Source organism: Cyprinus carpio, chromosome A23, assembly GCF_018340385.1.
Source record: "Cyprinus carpio isolate SPL01 chromosome A23, ASM1834038v1, whole genome shotgun sequence".
In the NCBI taxonomy this organism is placed as follows: domain Eukaryota; kingdom Metazoa; phylum Chordata; class Actinopteri; order Cypriniformes; family Cyprinidae; genus Cyprinus; species Cyprinus carpio.
The window spans coordinates 17,220,647-17,240,802 of NC_056594.1; the positions used below are offsets into that span (position 1 = coordinate 17,220,647).

At 34.9% G+C, this 20,156-nt stretch overlaps 1 protein-coding gene across 4 annotated transcripts in view; it reads left to right on the forward strand.

The window, feature by feature from the left end:
• LOC109066161 (inactive dipeptidyl peptidase 10-like) overlaps positions 1–20,156 on the forward strand; it is a 40,915-nt gene that overhangs the window by 19,583 nt on the left and 1,176 nt on the right. For 2 of the 4 annotated variants that reach the window (XM_042713493.1, XM_042713494.1), the window contains exons 6-23: positions 2,977–3,029; positions 3,597–3,678; positions 4,419–4,539; positions 4,810–4,964; positions 5,122–5,219; positions 8,567–8,690; positions 9,896–9,940; positions 10,078–10,182; positions 11,023–11,114; positions 11,716–11,763; positions 14,059–14,177; positions 14,272–14,319; positions 15,325–15,423; positions 15,861–15,927; positions 17,253–17,447; positions 17,743–17,797; positions 18,797–18,896; positions 19,004–19,062. In XM_042713493.1, the coding sequence (XP_042569427.1) occupies positions 2,977–3,029; positions 3,597–3,678; positions 4,419–4,539; positions 4,810–4,964; positions 5,122–5,219; positions 8,567–8,690; positions 9,896–9,940; positions 10,078–10,182; positions 11,023–11,114; positions 11,716–11,763; positions 14,059–14,177; positions 14,272–14,319; positions 15,325–15,423; positions 15,861–15,927; positions 17,253–17,447; positions 17,743–17,797; positions 18,797–18,896; positions 19,004–19,062 (1,665 nt within the window). Of the gene's footprint in view, positions 1–2,030; positions 3,170–3,596; positions 3,679–4,418; positions 4,540–4,809; positions 4,965–5,121; positions 5,220–8,566; positions 8,691–9,895; positions 9,941–10,077; positions 10,183–11,022; positions 11,115–11,715; positions 11,764–14,058; positions 14,178–14,271; positions 14,320–15,324; positions 15,424–15,860; positions 15,928–17,252; positions 17,448–17,742; positions 17,798–18,796; positions 18,897–19,003; positions 19,063–20,156 lie in introns of those variants that run through there. The other 2 variants (XM_042713495.1, XM_042713496.1) reach the window with 2 other exon arrangements.

Below are 20,156 nucleotides of genomic sequence, written 5' to 3' on the forward strand. Positions count from 1 at the left end.
GAGAGAGTGAAAGAGGGAGATAGGAAAATATAAAGGAGACAGCAGAATAGGAATGAGAAATGGCAAGGCAAGGAAGTAAATGGAAAGAGGAAAGGAAGGGAAAGAAGGTGAGTGTTGTGATGGAAAAGGAAATATATATCGAAAAAGTGAAGTAGAAATTGCAGAAGACAGAATAAAGGATAGTCTGAGCACTATCAAAAGATACAGAGACACTTCGATATAGGAAATGTAAAATGTACGGATAATTCAGCCAAAAACAAGATATTTGTCATCATTTACTCACCCACATGTCATTCCAGTCCTATATGACTTTCTTTCTTCTGTAGAACACAGCTTCTAAAAGGATGCAAAAGCATCATAGAAATATTTCACAAAAGCAGTAGATCATACAAACTGTTGGAACCAGTGGTCACTTTGATCTACTTAGGCTTAAAATGCTTTTGGGAAACAAATGAATGATTCATTCATAAATAAGACTGATTTGACTCAATGTCACAGTGGTTAACAGCTTACTGGAGGGGAACATGATCAGTAAATAACTGTAAATTTTGGTCTGTTTCTTACACAAAGTTGTCTTAAGACTTTAAACACTTCACATTGTTGTATATGACCATCTTGCTTCTTTTTATCATCCAGTGATATGTTAAAAGTTGGATATAGTACATCCTACTTTGCATGCCTATATTCAGTACACTCACATAAAGCAGTATATATTGCTTTATAAACTGCTTTATTGCTTGTATCATTGCAAAATGTAGGCCTATACTAAATTATCTAAATGCGACTATAAGACATGAAGATATAAAATATTATAAACATTAACATCATGATTTCTGTAAAGCTGCTTTGAAAAACTATTGTGAAAACTGCTACATAAATGAATTTGACTTTTTTTCATACATTTATATCTATATTCAAATCTTGAAAGCTTAAGCCATTGTGATTTTTTTATAGACCTGTCAACTGGAAGCACGGAAAAAGATAGGATTTGAATGACATGAGGCTGAGTAAATGATGACAGATATTTCATTTTTGGGTGGACTATCATTTTTAAGTCACAGTCAAAGAGGAAGGAAGTCAAAATTAGGAATAAAGCTAAAACATTCACAGAGATTCTGAAATGAATAGGTACACATTATGTGAACCAGGGCAACCTGAGACTGAAAGCACAGAGGAAGATGTGTTGTGATGAACATGAATCAAAAGATTTTACAGTCAGAAGCAACACTACAGAGAGAAGGGAACAGAACAAAAGGAAAAAAGGCAGACGGGAAGGCAAACTAGGGCAGATCTTGCACTTTTGGCACTGAGAATTGTATGTTTATCAGTACTATGCCAGTGTCACAATGATGCAGATTCCCACATTAGCAATATTTCTTCCAGTGTTTACTGTATGGATATTATTTTTGGAATCCTTGCAAAAAGAGAATTTTGACTGTAAAAAGGAATGTGCTAAAACTCAGAACTAGGCTCCTTGAGATTCCAACTTTCACCTGCCGTACAATCATATGTCTGTCATTTTAATATTGAGATACAGTACTGTTCAAAAGCTTGGGGTCAGTAAGATTTTAATAATTTTGAAAGAAGTATCTTATGCTTACCAATGCTGAATTGAAAGAAAAATTAAAAAATACAGTAAAAACAGTATTTTGAAATATTATTCTAATATAAAATATAATTTATTCCTGTGATGACAATAAATGATTAAATTGTCACATGATCTTTACAAATCATTCTAATATGCTGATTTGGTGCTCAAGAAACATTTTTTGTTATATATAATAAAAACAGTTTTTTTTTTTTTTTTTTTTTTTTTTTTTTTTTTTTTATTGTAACCTTGCAAAAAAAAAAGTATTAATTTCTTTCAAAAACAGTCTTACTGACCTCAAACATTCATCCTAAAGAAATAATTGTTTGAAATAATCACTGCTAGACAGTATCAGACAGTGGGCTGTTCTGTTTTTAGTATGAAGAACAGGGCATGACTTTCAATCCTATTAGGCTTTTGGGAAACGTCTATGTTCTGTCACGCTATGTTCTGTACTGATCGATACATCTAATTTTACACATCATTACAGACTTAACTAATCAATATATCTTCATATAGCCAAATGCTTTGTAATACACTGTCCTGCCATACTTACAAAATGCACAAAGGACACTTCTTTTGATTTAGGTCATCTTTGACACGTTAATCCAGTGGAATGCATTTGTATGTGAATATGCTATGCAAGTGGATCCTTGTTTTTTTTTTGTTTTTTTTTTTAGGGATACCGGCCCCAATGATCACGCTGATAGAGGCGCAGCGTGTGCCGCTATCATTCTGTCATATGAACCCATACATGTGATATACCGTTCTAATAAGAGTCAAGCCTTCCCGGATCCCTTCCAGCTACTGATTGTGAAATAAATTCATATGTTTTCTAAAGAATTGCTTCTTTTGTTCATGGTGCTCCTCAGATGAATCAGCTGAATGAAGCTTGAAATTGAAATTGAAATGATCCATTAACCAGAATCCACAGTTGGGTTGTCATGCAGTGAGAGAATGAAAGAGATTATGAGCGGTGCAAACTGTATGTGAGCGTGTGTGCTTTGTTCAGAATGGAATACAAGCATACTGCATACTACACAGTATATACAGACTGTTGTTTAAAATAGTATATTACAGGCTCCTTTTAAAAATTAAATATAGGAATAGCACTTTAAAATAGTGCAGCAAAAGAGAAATACTAAAAAATCCCCCCAGACCCCAACCAAACTTCACACTTGAAATGGAAGGTCAAGTTGGGCGCATTGCATTGTGTTCATATACTGCACAATTTGGCAAGTTAAGTAAGAAATCCTGTAATTTCATGCATACTGTAAATTTGAATGTGGTCACGATAGACATACTAATGTGGTAGTATGCAATTCCATACATAGCCTATGTGTTTGTGTACAATTTAGGGATCTACCATGTCCTCTGCCCCTTTCCAGGTATTCTCACAGTCCTTCACAGCATCCTTTGCAATCTACACAGTGGCCAGCGGGTAGGTAGAGACGGAGCTCCCTCTCTGCATGGCCTGCACTGGGCATGTGCACAACCAAAAACCAGTCCAGAGGTCCCTCAGCGTTTGTGCTTTTATCCAACGTTATCCATCAGGCATTGATTATTTAAAAGTATGGAAAGGTACTATTTGTTCTGGAGTTGACAGGTCTCTGCTGGATGAAATGTTTTTACACTAACCTGCAATTTATTGAATGCCCTGACAGGGATTTGCTATGTTCTGTTTCTTGATAAAAGCCTGAGATTTTTTGCTTGTGGTTGTGACACAGCAGTGAAACTTAAATGAATGTCTTGAAGCCCATTTGCTTGTTTTGGCAGAATTCTCCGATTATTTATCCTTATCTGTGGTTTCATTGCATGACCAGACCCCTGCCTCTCTGTATACCTCACTTTCATTTTGTATTAACTCTGCATCTGCATCGTGCTGTTTTTACGAACCCTTTCAGGCTCTTTAAAAATGACCCAGAACTTGGTGAATTTGCACCATGGTGTGCTTCAAATGTGTGTGGAGTAATAGTTCAATCTTGGTGTTTTTGTGTACTTATCTTAGGGAGATTACAGACCTCACTCCATCAGAGGAGGATATATCTGTACTTCAGTATGCAGCATGGGGACCTCAAGGGAACCAGATGGTGAGGATGAACAGACTGTCAATCTCTGTCTATTTTACTTTAGCGAGCCTCCTTAAAATGAACTTTTAGGCTGTGTTTGGAATGTAATACTAGCTTACTGAATACTGCTCCGTATATACTGTGCATTTTAGCATCATTGATACTATTAAAGTTTTACATTTTTGAGTTAGATTTAATTTTTTCTGTATTTTTTTTAAGTTGTAATTTAGTTGTCTTTTTGTCATTTTTAGTATTTTTAAAACATGTCTATATTGTTTATTATTAAGATTTAGTTTATTTAGTTTCAGTAATTTTAGTACTTCAGCTTTAAAAGAAAATGAGAAATGGTGTCAACTAGCTGATATTAAATATATATAAGTAGTTTTTTTATTTTATATTTTTTATGTTTTATTTTATTTCAGGTAATGGTTATTTTATTTCAAATATTTTTATTTATTTAATCTTAATATTTTTTTATTATTTTTTTTTTCATTATTTATAAAAGGTTATGTCATCTTTGGCAGTCTGATCAAATGATGAGTTAAGAAAAAAATATTTTCATTTACTTTGGCAATATAGTATATACATTTTTTTATTATAGTATTATATGCCATGACATTAAAATAATTATGAAACTGTAATATTCTAAGTGTTAATGTAGATTCAGCCCTCATATTTTTTTTGAATATCTTTGTAATACTCTTGGAATACGGTTTGATCTGTCTGTATTATTGCTGGCTGTGTCTCTTTGTTGACTCCAGGTCTATGTCTTTGAGAATGACATCTACTACAAGCCAGATGTTTCCAGCAAAGCGATGCGTCTGACAGCCACGGGCAGAAACGGAATGGTGGTTAATGGGCTGTCTGATTGGACCTATGAGGGTCAGTGATCTTGGACATGTCATCCCCTTCCATACTCTCACTCCAGTCCATCACTTTAATGAGTCACCTTAATTTTATGTGTTTCTTTGAGACAATTTTGACAACCCCTTGAAGACATTGCAGTATTCACAAAGAGATTATTATCTCATTTGGCCTCATTAATACACAATGAGATAGGTAAATGAGATTTATGATAATCAGCGTAGGTCTACGTATGGGTTAATTAGTCTCATCAAAATTTCATTTCTGTCTCACCTTATTAAAATTTAGAGGAGATACTGCTGAAATATCCTGCATTCTGGTGGGCCAAAGACGGTGCACGCCTGGCATATCTGTCTATTAACAACTCAGCAACTCCTTTTATGGAGATACATCACTTCCTGGGTGGGATCTACCCTTCTAATGTCCTCTACCCGTATCCAAAAGTAAGAACAGTGGAATTACAGCCAACTATTTTGTTTTACAAGATGAAAAAAGCTCAAAATGAATCCAATATCACAGTAAACGTTATATGCACTATTTACAGACTGCAAGAGCATTTATTCTTTGATTTGATGATGTTTAAGTGTTTGCTCTGTACAGGCGGGTTCCAGAATCCCATCAGCCAGCCTGTTTGTGGTGAATTTATACGGCCCAGCACACACATTAGAGATGATTCCTCCAGACTCCCAGAACAGCAGGTGAAGTTTGTCTTTAATTATCATGTGTCCATGAGTACACATATGCAGTGCACAGGCTGTGGATACAGAGGTGTTCATTTTTAATATCCTTTTAAAAACAAAGTGAAATGTGTCTTAACTGACTATCGAATGTACCATAAACAAAAACATTTATAATGTTAAAAAAATTGTAAATGATTCGTATTCATTTCACTGTCGCTGTGGTGGTTGTAGGCAGCAAACACAATTAAGCAATTCTTCATGATATGCAAATCATAATGTTTTAAAAACAAGTTTAGTTTCTAACAAATGTGAATCATGTTTTTAATGGATGAACAAAATGAACAGTTGCTTTTATGAGGGAGAATTGTCTCAACACTGTGCATAATGCCAGAATAAGGTTTCAAAATGGATGTAATGCAACAAAATTAAAGAATTTAGTACACTCTAAAAAATGCTGGGTTGTTTAAACCCAATTTATGGACTAACCCAGCTGTTGGGTTACATTTTTTTTATTGAATTTTTAACCAAAAAGTTTGGTTAGTCCATATTTGACCCAAAATTGGGTTGAAACAACCCAGCATTTTTTAGAGTGTAGTTTATTCAAAGTAATTCCTTCATTATTAAACCTTTTATTGGCATTTTAAATGCATCATGCATTTGCAAACATTGGGTTATTGAGAGTGGTTTGATGTTACTCACTGATGATTTATTATATTTGCAGTGATGATTTTTTTAATGTTGTTCCCAACCCCCTCAATTCTTTGCATAGTCCTAATATTCTTAAATCCTGCATCATCCCAGGTTTGTCTGTGTGAGCTTTCCGCATTTAGATTGTAGAATTATTGGCCATTCTTCAGCGCAAATATACTTCTGCTCTGCCAGATTAGATGGAGAATGCTGGTGGACAGCAATTTCAGGTCTTACTGCTGATTTTCAATTGGATTCAAGTCTGGGCTCAGGCTGTGCCGCTCCAGAATACCAACCTTCTGTATATTTAAGCCATTCTTCAATGTTTTTGCTGTGCTTTGAGTCTTTGTCTTGCTGAAAAATGAATCTTCACTCCAAGCATAGTTTTCAGGCTGAATTTTGTCTTTGATTGCAATCGGCTTTCCAGTTCCTCCTTGTGAAAAATCATCCCCAGAGCATGATTTTATTAAATGTTTTTTTTTATTTTACAAGGTTAGTCCCTTGAGCTTAAAGTCTCATTTTGCTACAGAGACCTGGCAAGAATAATAGCATTAAACATCACAATGTGTTAACAAACATAAAGCAGGGCTGTAATATTGCTTGTAATGTTTCCCATTTCAAGTTGATTAGGATAAAAGCTTCTGCTAGGTGACAATGTAAAAATAATAAAAGGTATTTTACCAACTAATTATGGAAAATTTACCAGCTGAACATTAAGTACTTACACGGGCCAAAATATCGATTTTTAAAAAGTCTTGTGTTCTAAAAACATGATTCTAAGATAACAACACAATACACTAGTAACTTTAAAGGTGCAGTCCACTCAAAAATGAAAATTCTTGTCATTTATTCACCCTCATGTCCTCATCATTTTGAAGAATGTTGGTAACCAAGTCTTGGTTCCCATTGGCTTCCATAGTATTTTTGTCCATATTATAGAAAGGCAATGGGACCAGAAACCCTTTGGTTAAAAACATACTTCAGAAAAAAATTTGGGGTGTTCCACAAAAGAAAGTAAGTCATCAAAATTTTCATGTTTGGGTGGACTATCCCTTTTAAATGGTACTGTAGTTGACACAAAAATGTAAATTCTGTTTATGTATTAATGCACTATCCTTATAAAAAACAAATTGTTGCACACATAAATGTTAGATAAAATAATCTATTTTTAGTTGCACTAACCTTTTTTGTATTTTAAAATACCGGTGTATTAAATTAAATATTTTTATTGATTTTGGGACAGAGGCAAAATAAAAGTGAAAAGGTTATAGGATATCCAAATTAAACTGTTTTGAAGCACTTAACAGTAAGCAGGTGAATTTGTATTAGGTGAAGGAATTATGTTTGGGTATATAAGGAGCATCTCAGTCTTGGCAAGCACAGCTGGATCATGGCTCATCACTTTGTGCCAAATTTCATGAGAGAAGTGTCAAACCAATGAAAAGTCACATTCCTCAATGCAAAATCACAAAAAAATTAGGTCTTTCACCAACTACTATGCATAATGTTGTGAAAAGATTCAGGGAATCCAGAGAAATCTTAGTCTGTGTTGGGCAAGGCAGGGAACCTCAGCTGAATGTGCATGAACTTTGAGAACTCAGATGGCATTGCATAAGAAACCGTCATGCTGTGTCGTTAAATATAGCCACATGAGCTCTGGAGTACTTTGGAAAATCGCTGTCACTTAACCCAGTCTGCCGCTGCATCAGTAAATGCAACTTGACTCTCTGTTACTTTAGGAGAAAATATGCATCAATTCTATGCCCTGGGCCCAAGCTCATCTCAGATAGTTAAAAGACAATGGAAATGTGTGCTGTGGTCAGATAAGTCCACATTTCAAGTTGTTTCCTCGAAAAATGGAAGTCGTGTTCTCAGTCCCAAAGACCAAAGGAACCATCCAGACTTTCATCAGCGACAGATGCAAAAGCAAATGACTGTCATGGTATGGGGCTGCAGCAGAGCAAACGGCATGGGTGACTGGCATATGTGTGAAGGTAGCATTGACATAGAGGCATATATTGAAATTGTACAGTGACATACACTGCCATCAAGATGACGTCTTTCATGGGAAGTCCATGGTTATTAGATCAAGACACTGCCAGGTCTCATTCTGCATGTGCTACAACAGTGTGGTTTTGTAGACATAGAGTGAATGTGCTGGATCCGTCCTGATCTGTCTAGACAAGAGTGCTGAGCATCTGAAGTCTTGTATCAAGTGATATTGGACAAAAATTTTGCTTGCTAAACTTTAACAATTAGTATCCTCAATTCCCAAACAATTAAACACTGGAATTAAAAGGATAGTTGATGTAACACAGTGTTAAATAAGCCTCTGTCACAGCTTTTTTTGGAGTGTGTTGCAGCCATCAAAACTAAAATTAGTTTATATTTACAAAATAATATTAAGTTGGATTTTTTTCTTTGCACTTTAGTTAATTAAATAAAGGTTAAAGAGAATGAAACAATAAACTATTCTTGATTTTATGGCATTTTACAAAACATCCCAACTTTTCTGGAATTGGTGTTGTATAATAACCCTATATGGGAGTGTCTAAAATCCAATTTAAATCTTAATTTTCAAGATAGTATCTTAATAAATGATCAAAGTAGTGATTCTGAATGCACTGTACACTCTCTCCTTCTCTTTCTTTTTGTCTTTCTTACTTGTCTTTCTTTAGAGATAGCTACATCTCTATGGTGAGCTGGATAAGCAGCACTCGTCTGACTGTGCGCTGGTTAAACCGGGTCCAGAACCAGTCTGTGCTGTGTGTGTGTGAGGCCACGACAGGAGCCTGCTCAGAGGTGAGGGGTCACCATCTCATCCACTGCAGCCCACTGGGTACCTTTACCTGAAAAATGTGTATCAATTCGGTTCTCATTTTGTATTCTGCTCAGAACATGCAGAGAATCTTGTACTTCTATTCTGCCGGCTCAGCCTATAATTCCCTTCTGGAGGCATGAAAGACTAACTCAGCTTTACTTTTAAGCCTCAGTTGTAATGTGTAGCCAGTCTTAACACCTAAAGGTCACTCCCTTTTTATGTATGTGCTTGTGAGGGATTGAATGCATGTGCACAGGAGTTTCTGCATCTGACAGAGATGTGCAGTCCTTGTTTGATTTCTACACTCTGTGTGTTGACGAATCTGTCAACAGGGCTTTATAATTGGAGGCACTGGGAGCTGTGCTGAAATACACAACACAGCGCAACTGTCGTGTTCTGAAAGTATAAATCCCATTCATTTTCTCCATAGAGAAATTGATTTTTAACAATAATGTATAAACCTCTCAAGACTATGGGCTTAGAGGTTGTTAAGCGATGATGGATGATTCTGTTGTGAAGTGAAGTGATTTCAGTTTAATTAAAAAAAAAGTGAGTCTCCATACAGATGACTTAATATTCAATTATATACAAATATTTAATAACTTTGTTACATATAATATTATATACAGAAATGTATATACTCTGCTGTTCAAAAGTACTTCAGAGTCAAGTGAACTTTCAGAAATCATTCTAATATGTTGTTTTGGTGCTCAAGAAACATTTCTTATTATTATCAATGTTAAAACAGTTTTACTGTTTGGTAATGTTTTTGTGGAAACTCCTTTTTATATAAAATGCTGTTTTATTTAGGCATAACAAAATTGTAATGTACTGTACAATATGTAAAATGGATATTTGATGGCAAAAGTAATCTAAATGTAAAAATAGAAGAACAATTGTAGCTTATATCTTAAATAAAGTTCACTTAAGAGCAGCCTAATGGAACAGATGTGGAACTCTAGATGTTCCTGACAGCACATCTAAACTGCAGATAAAAATGAAACATGCACTTCCTTAATGTAATGCCAATGAGAATGATGGATTGACTGAAACTCGGCGTTAGCCATGGAGTTTGTTATGATGTACAACTCTCCCTGGCACGCAGAAGAGAACAAAAGATTTAAACCCATATTTTACTTATAATGTATGACATGTCTAATCCTTTTAAAACATCTTTAATTTTCAGAGGCACCAAATGGCAATGGAATTCTGGCACTACAACCAGCGGCAGGTAAGTTCAGCCTCTCGCTGCGTTCCTCGGTTCCTAAAAGCTGCATCCACCTTGGACAGAAATGAATTGCATCAAAATGGTTTTGTCTCTCGTTGATCTGTTGGAGGAAAGTATATTGATGGTGGCTTGTCCTACAGGAGGAGCCGTTGTTCACGGCAGATGGTTCCCTGTTTTACCTCATCCTGCCTGCCAAGCAAGGGGCCCGTGGGGATTTTCTCCACATCGCCAGCCTCCCTGCTCAGGTCTGTGGGTAGAATAATTTCTTACTCATGTTATGCACAATGAAATTAGATGCACTCATAAACTTCATAATTAGAAACCTGAAGTACCCAGCATATATGTGACTTTTTATGGATGTGTGGGGGCGATGTTGAACCCCTGTGTATGTTCAATGTTTCTCCCCATTGCATTGTGAAGTCTTTTTCTTTATTGAAGTGTTAGACTTCTGATTTGAATAAATAGTTAGGTTTTCACGTGCACTAACTCTTAATTTAGATTTCTGTTTGCTTTATTCAAAGTCATTTACAAATTTATATAACGAGCTTGAAGTAACACGTGTCATGATCTGTTCTTATATTCCTAAATAAATCTCTAATAATAAAATGCAACAAAAAATATAATAATAATGCTGCTACTACTACTACTACTAATAATGATAATATAAATAATATTATATATTTTTTATTTCATTATATTTTATATAAATATTATATAAATATATTTATTATAACTTTTTATCCTCTTTAAATCAGATATCGCACTCTGACACTTAAATCTAATGTTTCCTTATCTTTCTGCCCACTGCTTGCCATCATAATCCGCCTTCTCTTTGAATCTTATTTATATATATTACACGATTTCTTATTGATAATATTTGTTTTGTCTTTTTTTTTTTAGTTTATTTATTTTTATATAACTATTTTTTAAATGCATTTATTATAACTTTTTTATTTTCTTTAGATCGTGTTTTGCACTCTGACACTTAAATTTATTGTTTTCTTATCTTCCTTTCCACTGCTTTCCATTATAGCTCGCCTTCTCTAGTAAGCTTTATCTATCTCTTTCTCTTTCTCTTTCTTTAGACTTCCACTCCTTCTGTTTCTCCTCGCTTTCTAACATCAGGGAACTGGGATGTAACCTCACTGTGCGCCCTTGACGAGGAGAACGATAAAATGTATGACAGATCGAATTTTATGAGCAAACCATTTCAACTCGAAAGCCTCAAGACTGTGTCATAAAAGCATCCCATAGTCAACCGAACTACCCAATATGAGTAATTATTGAATTATTTATGCCTAGCGATCCCATTTAGCCCACCGAATCAGCAAAGATGGCACTTAATTAAAATTAATACAGTAATTTAATGTTGAATTGACTGTAATGACTGTCATTTTCTCTCCGGCTTTGTTCTCTAATTGCAACCGCATAAAACAAACCCTCTTGAAAAACCATCCAAGAAGTCATAGCTTTATAGAAAAAAAAATGTTTTTGTCATCTTTTCAATGCATGAATATTTATAAGTAGTTAGATTTATAGCTCAAATCAAAGTTTAGGCCCGCAAATCAATGACTTACAATTAATCTGGTACTGACAGAAATGAATGCATGTCACTGACTTCCCTACTTTGCATGTGTAACTGCTACAAACCTACTTAGTATGCAGCTGTACGAAGGTAGTATGTGGAGGCAGACTCTAGTATAAGAGAATAAATGACTGTCTACAAATAGTAACTCAAAAATCTTTTCAGAGTTACTTCATGTGTCTTTCCCCTGTAGCTATTTTCTGAGTACGGAGGAGTCGCAGCAGAGCAGACACTTATACAGGTCGGTTCTGTCCCAATCTGATACGTCTTTTAAGCTGTGATTGAGTATTTTATCATCACTGTCTAGGAATGTTATACCTCTTTGCATGTAAATCAGTCTGACAACATTTTCACACCCTGTTGTGTTGTGAGATATTTCATTTTCTCAATATGTTCGTGGATTTTGGACATCCATGTCCTTATTACATGTTGATATTCTGCATCCGCATTAACGTTCCAGTTTCTGAGTATGTATGTTCATTGATGACTTGTGTTGTAATCAATTAAATCTTTCCACTCTACATCTGAGATGGATTTCAGGGACATTTGTGAAGAAGCCAATAGACTTTTTTCCCCTCTAGTGAGCTCCAGGCAAGAAGCCTGGCTAATTCATTTAACAGGAATGGCAGCTTAGAGAGAGAGAGAGAGAGAGAACACGAGAGGCAGAGAGAGATAGAGAAGGTTGAAAAGGAGACGGGCAGAGGGGGAGGTGCTGCACCTCACAGCAATTTAAAGGGTGTTCTCTAACCTTTGATTAATGCTTTAAGACTCTCACTTGCTCTCTGTGGGCCACAAGTTCTCATAGATTTTTTTATTGCGACTATCCAAGCAATATGGTGAAAGTGCAAAGGTCCAGCATTGGGCTTAACACAAGTGGATAATGGAAAACAAGCTCAGCATGTGTGTTTGTGTAATGCACTGGAATTTATAGGGACAGCTCAGCCAGAAATGAACACTATTGTTTATTTATTTAAATAAGTTCATTTTTATTAATCAAAGATGCATAAGTTTAATCAAAATGACAGTAAAGACATTTATAATGTTGCAAATTCTTTTTCAAATAAATTCTTTTGAATTTTATATTCATTAAAGAATCCTTAAAAAAATGGATCACAGCTTCCACAGAAGTATTAAGCAGTACAACTGTTTTCAATGTTGATAATAATAAGAAATGTTTCTTGGGCAGCAAATCAGCACATTAGAATGATTTCTGAAGGATCATGTGACACTGAAGACAGGGATAATGGCTGCTGAAAAAATTAAGCTTTGCCATCACAGGTATAAATAGCATTTTGAAATATATTAAAATAGAAAACAGTTATTTTAAAATGGTAATATTTGACACTATTATTATTATTATTATTATTGTTTGCTGTATTATTGATAAAATAAAAAAAAAATATACAAAAAAATTATACTATACAACTTTTGAACGTTAGTATAAATTCTGAAAACTCTTTCCCATGTCATTCTTTATGACTGACTGACTTCTACGAAATACAAAAAGAGACATTTCAGTGTTCACAATGCTTTTTATACAATACAGTGGGTTGTCAAGAGCCAAAAAGTTTATTTTTAAGTTTAGCTTTGACAGTCCTGATTACTATACGTAGCATTAACATTATTAAAAATGATTTAATTTGGTATCACAGACGATGGTTGGATAGGTTTGGAAAAGCATGAGACTGACTAAATTATGAGTGTTTATTTTTGCATAAGCTATTACTTTAAAGACATCATATGACGTTGCTAAAAAGAACATTATTTTGTGTATTTGGTGATGCAATGTGTTTATGCGATTTAAGGTGTAAAAAATAAATTATTTTCCACATACTGTACATTATTGTTGCTCCTCTATGCCCCGCCTTTCTGAAACGCGTCGATTTTTGCATATCGCACTGCGTAAGCATAAAACCATGTCTGCATTTTGTGATCGGAGAAACAACAAACAACAAGCACTACTCTACACTGCTCAAAACTCATTTGAATCATCAGTGGCAAATTCTTTAAATATGAAATCGTACTTACAGGCTGTGAGTCAGAAGTGCCAGACTGTCCTTGCAAAGTTGGAATTGCCCCACTTTATAACAACCATCGTGCAGTGTTGTAAGTACAACTTAACCACTGATTTCTAGTTGTGTCCTCTTTTGGAAGATCAAACAAAGTAGTTCCGCTTTCTTTTTTCTTTGCGTAACATTTGGGCGGTGTTATGCAAATCTTCCCACACAGTGATGTAGACGTGGGGTTGTGTTTAAACGAGGCGTTTTAGGAGGGTGTGGACGAGTCTTAACTTTTATAAAGAATATCTCTTTGGGTTTGGGACTTTAGTCTTTACAACTTTAGGGATCTTATCTATCTATCTTATCTAACAGCTTGTAACACTCCAAAGAGAAAGGAAAACTTGAAATTGCATCATATGACCCCTTTATTTGTCAGAGTACTGAGAAAAAAGTGTGGATTTAAAGTTTGATTGTTGTTGATAGCATTAACATTGATGATGAATTGTGAAATAATGAAATGCTTGCTTGTTGACTAGTGTGGAGCTCGGAGGAGTGTTTCATCGCCAGTGTCTGACATGCAACCTGTTTGAGCGATGCAGTGTCTTCAAAGCAGACTTCAGCCCCAATCAGACATACTTTACCCTCTATTGCTTGGGTAAGATCATGCCGTCTCTCGTGCACAAATATAAACACACTTAGATAGATGAAAATAGATTGACGTTTCTCATCTCTGTTATACTTTTTTTCAGGCCCAGGTGTCCCAAAGGTGACCATTCACAGCACAAGTGACCCTTACAGTGAGTAGAATTAATATTCTTCTCATATCAAGCTGTTTATGGCTGTATAACAGAAAGAAAGATTTTAATTGCTAATACAATTGTATCAAAAAACAAGAATTGTGTATGTATAAATGCACTTCATTGTTATAGTTTGCCGTATTAAGCATTTATGTCAATTATGACTATTATTATTGTTCATAGTTTGGATTATGGGATTGTTTGAATTCCTTGAATGTGTAATTTGTCCTAGATGTTTGTACTGTAACTTAATGTTCCTCAAAAAAAATAAAAATAAATAAAAATAAATAAATAAATAAATAAATAACGCAGACTTATTCAGCACAGCTGTTTTCAACACTGATATTAAGAAATGTTTCCTTAGCAGCAAAACAGTATATCAGAATGATTTCTGAAGGATCATGTGACACTGAAGACTGGAGTAATGATGCTGAAAATTCAGCTTTACATCACAGGAATAAATCACATTTAAAAATATATTAAAACAGAAAATAGTTATTTTAAAGTGAAATAATATTTCACAATATTAAATTTTTTTTGATGTATTTTTGATTAAATAAATGCAGCCTTGGTGAGCATAAGAGACTTCTGCAATTAAAAAGTCATACAGATGCTAAACTTTTGATCTATAGTACTAACATTGAAGGAGGGCTCTGAACCATATCTAAGGACTAGAATATCATAGAGAACTACCTATAAACTACCTAGAACACCTTAGTGATCGCATTGCAACACCCAAGCAATCACTCGCAGCATTACTTTAATTGCCAATATGATTCTGAGAAAGAAATTCATTATATTTTCGTATGAAAGCACCCCAGTGAGTATTTTTAGAGTTTGTTGTAGTGAGAGTGTTCTCTAAAACATCTAAAAGTGCTTTGTGGTATCTTCTTAAATTTCATTATCTGGATTTGTTATTTCACAGTCTTAATATTTAAATCCAAGGTGGTGAACTGTTGTGGTTTTATGCCAAAAATGTATTAAGCTTGTGTGCTTTCCTTGCAGGATACACAGTGGTGGAAGACAACAGCCTCCTCGCTATGTCTCTTGAAACCAAGAGGCTCTCTGAGACAGTTTTCCAGACACTTTCCTCCGACAACAGCGGTAAAAAGATTTCTTAAGTAACTGATTACATTCCTCCTTTCAGCATAAATTAATCTCAACTTGTTACAAAGCCAACTAGATTTAAGAATCAATCAGATAATTGTTTCGGTTTTGCTAATTGGATCCTCACAGCTGGACCATCAGTGGTGCGTTTGGGGGAAGCCTGTTGCAGCGTGTGTATTTTTGCTTATGTGGCGTGTAAGGGGAGGTTTGCTTATGTATATAAATTGCACATGTACTGTACATCAGGTCCCCTGACTGTTTGTTTGTGCATGTATGTGTGTATTACTAAGAGATTGTTAAAAACCAGCAGGCTCATGGGAGCTTATTTGCCAGTGGTTAAAATATTGATGAGTCTGGACCTAGACTTCTTTGCTGTATGATATAGTAGAAACGGCCGTTTGTTCTGTTTTAACTGCCTTTGCGAATAATTCCAGACCTAGATCTAAAGATGTGTCTGCCTCCGGGGTACGGACGAAACCTGCATCCTCTCCTTATTATCATGTAAGTGTCTCCCTGCACTTCACAAGTGCCTGTATCATACTGTTTGTAAGGCAGCATTGTATTGTATGGAAGCCCTTTTTTCCTGAGTAAAAAATTAGACAAGCAATTGAGATATAATTGAGGTATATAAAAAGCCATGTTGGGTGAAACACTACAATTCAACAGTTTGAGGTTGATAAGATTTTTTAATGTTTTTGAAAGAAGTCTCTTATGCTCATCAAGGCTGCATTTATTCGAGCAATAAAACAGTATAAACAGTAATATTCTAATACTATTCTAATGTGTTATTGCAATTAAAAATAACTGTTTTCTATTTTAGTTGTTTTAGTTTTATATTTTAAAATGTAATTTATTCCTTTGATGCAAAGCTGAATTTTCAGCATCTGTCACTTTTAATTAATTTAATGAAACTTAAATTTAGTGAAAGTATGAATTTCTTTTAAAGAAATAAAAAAATAAAATTGAACCCAAAATAATAATTGTACAATGTAAATGCAAACTGTAGTGTGTAAATTCCCATTGAGAGATATAAAAGTTGCAATCCTGTGATTTTAAATTTGAGTTATAAAGTAACAAATTTGAGGAATAAATTTGCAACAATTTCATATTTTAAAATTTGTGAAAAGTCACAATTATGAGAAGTTGCTTGACTTGACCTTCCATTTCCAATATGATGGATGAAGCTAAAATAATATTAGTTACAACATTTAAAATCTCTCTTTTTTTTTACTCATTATTTGATTAAACTTTCAATTTCTACACAATATTGAAATAAAAATGCCAAAAGATTAGTTTTTTTTTTAAATGAAACCAACATTTGCTGAATTAATACATCATTATAAAGTCACATGACAAGAATGTAGCATGCTACTGCTTGAAACGTTAATGGTGAGCTAATGCCTATGCTTTACTCACGATTTTTAAATAGTAGGCATTATGTACTATGGTCAGTGTTGCATTAAGAAAGTAAGATGCATGCTGAGTGTCCTGAGAGTGACAAATCAGCTCTGGTTCTCACACCAAACCAAAACCCAAAACTTAAGCTTGCCCTAGACTTATTTCTTGCCTTGCAAGCAGTGGTATATCCTTGTGGAAATGCAAATCTAGTTAGACTCTCCTCTCCCTAGCGGTAGTTGGTTAGGCTACATGATTTATGAATGCTGCGTTATTAATAAGCAATATGCACATGCTCGATTGAGATGCAAGAAGTGTTCTGCAATTGCGAACACATTCACAGAATGAAGATCAGTGCACTGATGTCTTTTTAATCTACAATGTGAGGTTATATGTCAACACCTCCTCCTATCCGTTCTCTGCACATGTAGTGATAGTATTCCTGGGAGGCAGTCGGTAACGGAGGAGTTTGCCCTGGGCTGGCCAGAGGTTTTATCCAGCTTGCATGGAGTGGCACTGGCTTGGATTGGCAGCAGAAGCCGGATCTCACAGGGACAGAAAAGCAGTGCCCTGGACCCTCACAAGCTCAGTTCCCTCAACATTAAAGATAAGCTTGGAGTCGTGGAGTGAGTCATTCTCTCTTTTCAGTTATTAAGAGTAATAGCTCTATTAGTAAAGTAATTTTGCACATTACGCCACAAAATATCTGATTAGGAAATGCTTTATGCTCCAAAGCAGACGCTGGGTTTTCTATCAAATTTTCTTGAACACTTGTTTGAATAATTTAATTTAACCTTTCTTGCTCCAGGCAAAAAAGCAAAGTTTATGTCTCAGCAGAGTTAATATGTTGGCTGATTATAAAACACAAGCCATTTATCACAACTCCTAAATGCCACCTGAAATTCACTTGTTTTATTTCAGATGGTTAATGCAGTTGCCGTACATTGATGGAAGAAGAATTGCTGTTTATGGAAAGGTAAGAGATATGTTCTGAAAATTAAGGGTTCAAACTCAAACTTCTGATTGAATCACATTTGAATAAATAGCTGATTTATGCAAGCTGGAAACTGTAAACAGCCTACAGTTAGGATAATGATCTATAAAGTGCAACTGTATTCACCCACTTTTCCAAGGTGTTGGCTCAGGAAGTATTTTTTTTTTCGTAGGGATTTAAAAAAAAGTATTAATTAAAGCAATAAAAACCATGAACCAAACCAACCAGCTTCGAGGTGAATCAAAACATTACAAACTTTTATTTGAAGCAGAAGAGTATTTGAAAATTGGACAAAAGGACAAAGGTAAAGAAAAAATATATATATACACACACGCAAACCTTTAAGTATTTTGAGAGTGCATCAAGACTGGCACGATTAAATCATTCAAGGTGATTTATGGGAGTAGGCATTCCCTGCTGAGCTATTTTTGGTGCAATTTGCTTGCTACAACTCTGATTGGTGGAATTTTCCTCACAGCATCGTGGGTAATGTAGTTTTTTTTTACCAGTAAATTTACACAAATCTTTAAAAATATTTAATATATAGTATATAATAAATTCAAATAATGTGAACTGATTGATGTAACTAAAGCATATACCATTAAATAACAACCTCAGAACTCACAACAGGTCTGTATTACAAGGTTTGTAAGTTATCGTAAACTATTTTAACAGCAAAATTAATGGAATTTTTACATTCAGGACTCAGCTGTTGCACTCTATATTATATACAGCACCTTAGCAAAGTGTTAAAAACCACATTGGGTAACTGCTTCGCTTAGTCATAAAAAGTTAGTCATCTAAATTTTTTTCTTCTTCTTCAAGACAGGTCATAACTTTTTAAAGTCAGTTGTAAAAAGGGGGAATGGAAGTATTTTTTTCTGTAGGGATTTTAAAAAAAGTATTAATTTAAACATTTAAAACCATGAACCAAACCTACAGTTGCAGAGCTCTGACATCAGCCTACTTTTGACCTCACAGGGACTTGGTGGCTATTTAGGTTTGAAGATGCTGACAGCAACTGATCAGATGTTCAAATGTGCTGCTGTCATGGCTCCCATCACAGACTTCAAGCTCTATAGTGAGTTCCAGCTCCATACGCCATGGCAGAACAATATTTTTATCTGTAGTCCACTATTGTTTCTTTTCACATTTATGTGTGAAAATGGATTCAACCTTGTTTTTCAGGTGCTGCCTTCTCAGAAAGATATCTAGGCCTTCCAAATAAAGAGGAGCATTCGTACATGGTAGACCTTTTGCATCAACCTTTTCATTCATTATCAAACATTAAGTTATGAAATGTAAATGAATATAATGTAAAATAAATCACATTGTGACAAAGTTATCGGTACAAGTTATAGTTGTGAGATCATATAGAGTCATATTGTCACAAAGTTATGGGAAACAAAGTTGCATGAGATGGAAAGTTGCATTGTAACATGAAGTTACACTGTGACAGTTACAATTAAAGGGATACTCCACCCCAAAATTAAAATTTAGTCATTAATCACTTACCCCCATGTCATTCCAAAAGCTTTGTTCGACTTCGGAACACAATTTAAGATATTTTGGATGAAAACCGGGAGGCTTGTGACTGTCCCATAGACTGCCAAGTAAATAACAGTGTCAAGGTCCAGGAAAGGTATGAAAGTCGTCATCAGAATGCTCCATCTGCCATGAGACGTGCAATCTTGTTTATATGAAGCAACAGGAACACTTTTTGTAAGCGAAGAAAACAAAAATAACGACATTATTCAACAATTCCTTTGTCAACAGAACAGTCTACTCTGTGTCTCTCCATATCACCGTATGCTGCGTATATCCACGCCACAAGGATGCGCTGTTTTCTTTCAAATCAAAGCTTAATACATGTAGAAACAGTGCATCCTCAGAATTGCCAAAATGGCGCTACGCTGATTTGGAGAGACACAGAGGAGAGGAATTGTTGAATAAAGTCGTTATTTTTGTTTTCTTCGTGTACAAAAAGTATTCTCATCACTTCATAACGTCACGGTTGAATCACTGATGGCAGATGGACTACTCTGACAATGCTTTTCATACTTTCCTGGACCTTGACACTGTTATTTATTTGGCAGTCTATGGGACAGTCTCAAGCCTACCGGTTTTCATCCAAAATATCTTAAATTGTGTTCCAAAGATGAACGAAGCTTTTACAGGTTTGGAACGACATGGGGGTAAGTGATTAATGCCAAAATTTTCATTTTGGGGTGGAGTATCCCTTTAAGAGAAACAATATAACACTTGTGAGATACAAAGCCTCACTGATGTGTGATATTTAAAGTTATAGTTGTGAGAAATTCATGTTGTCACAAAGTTATGA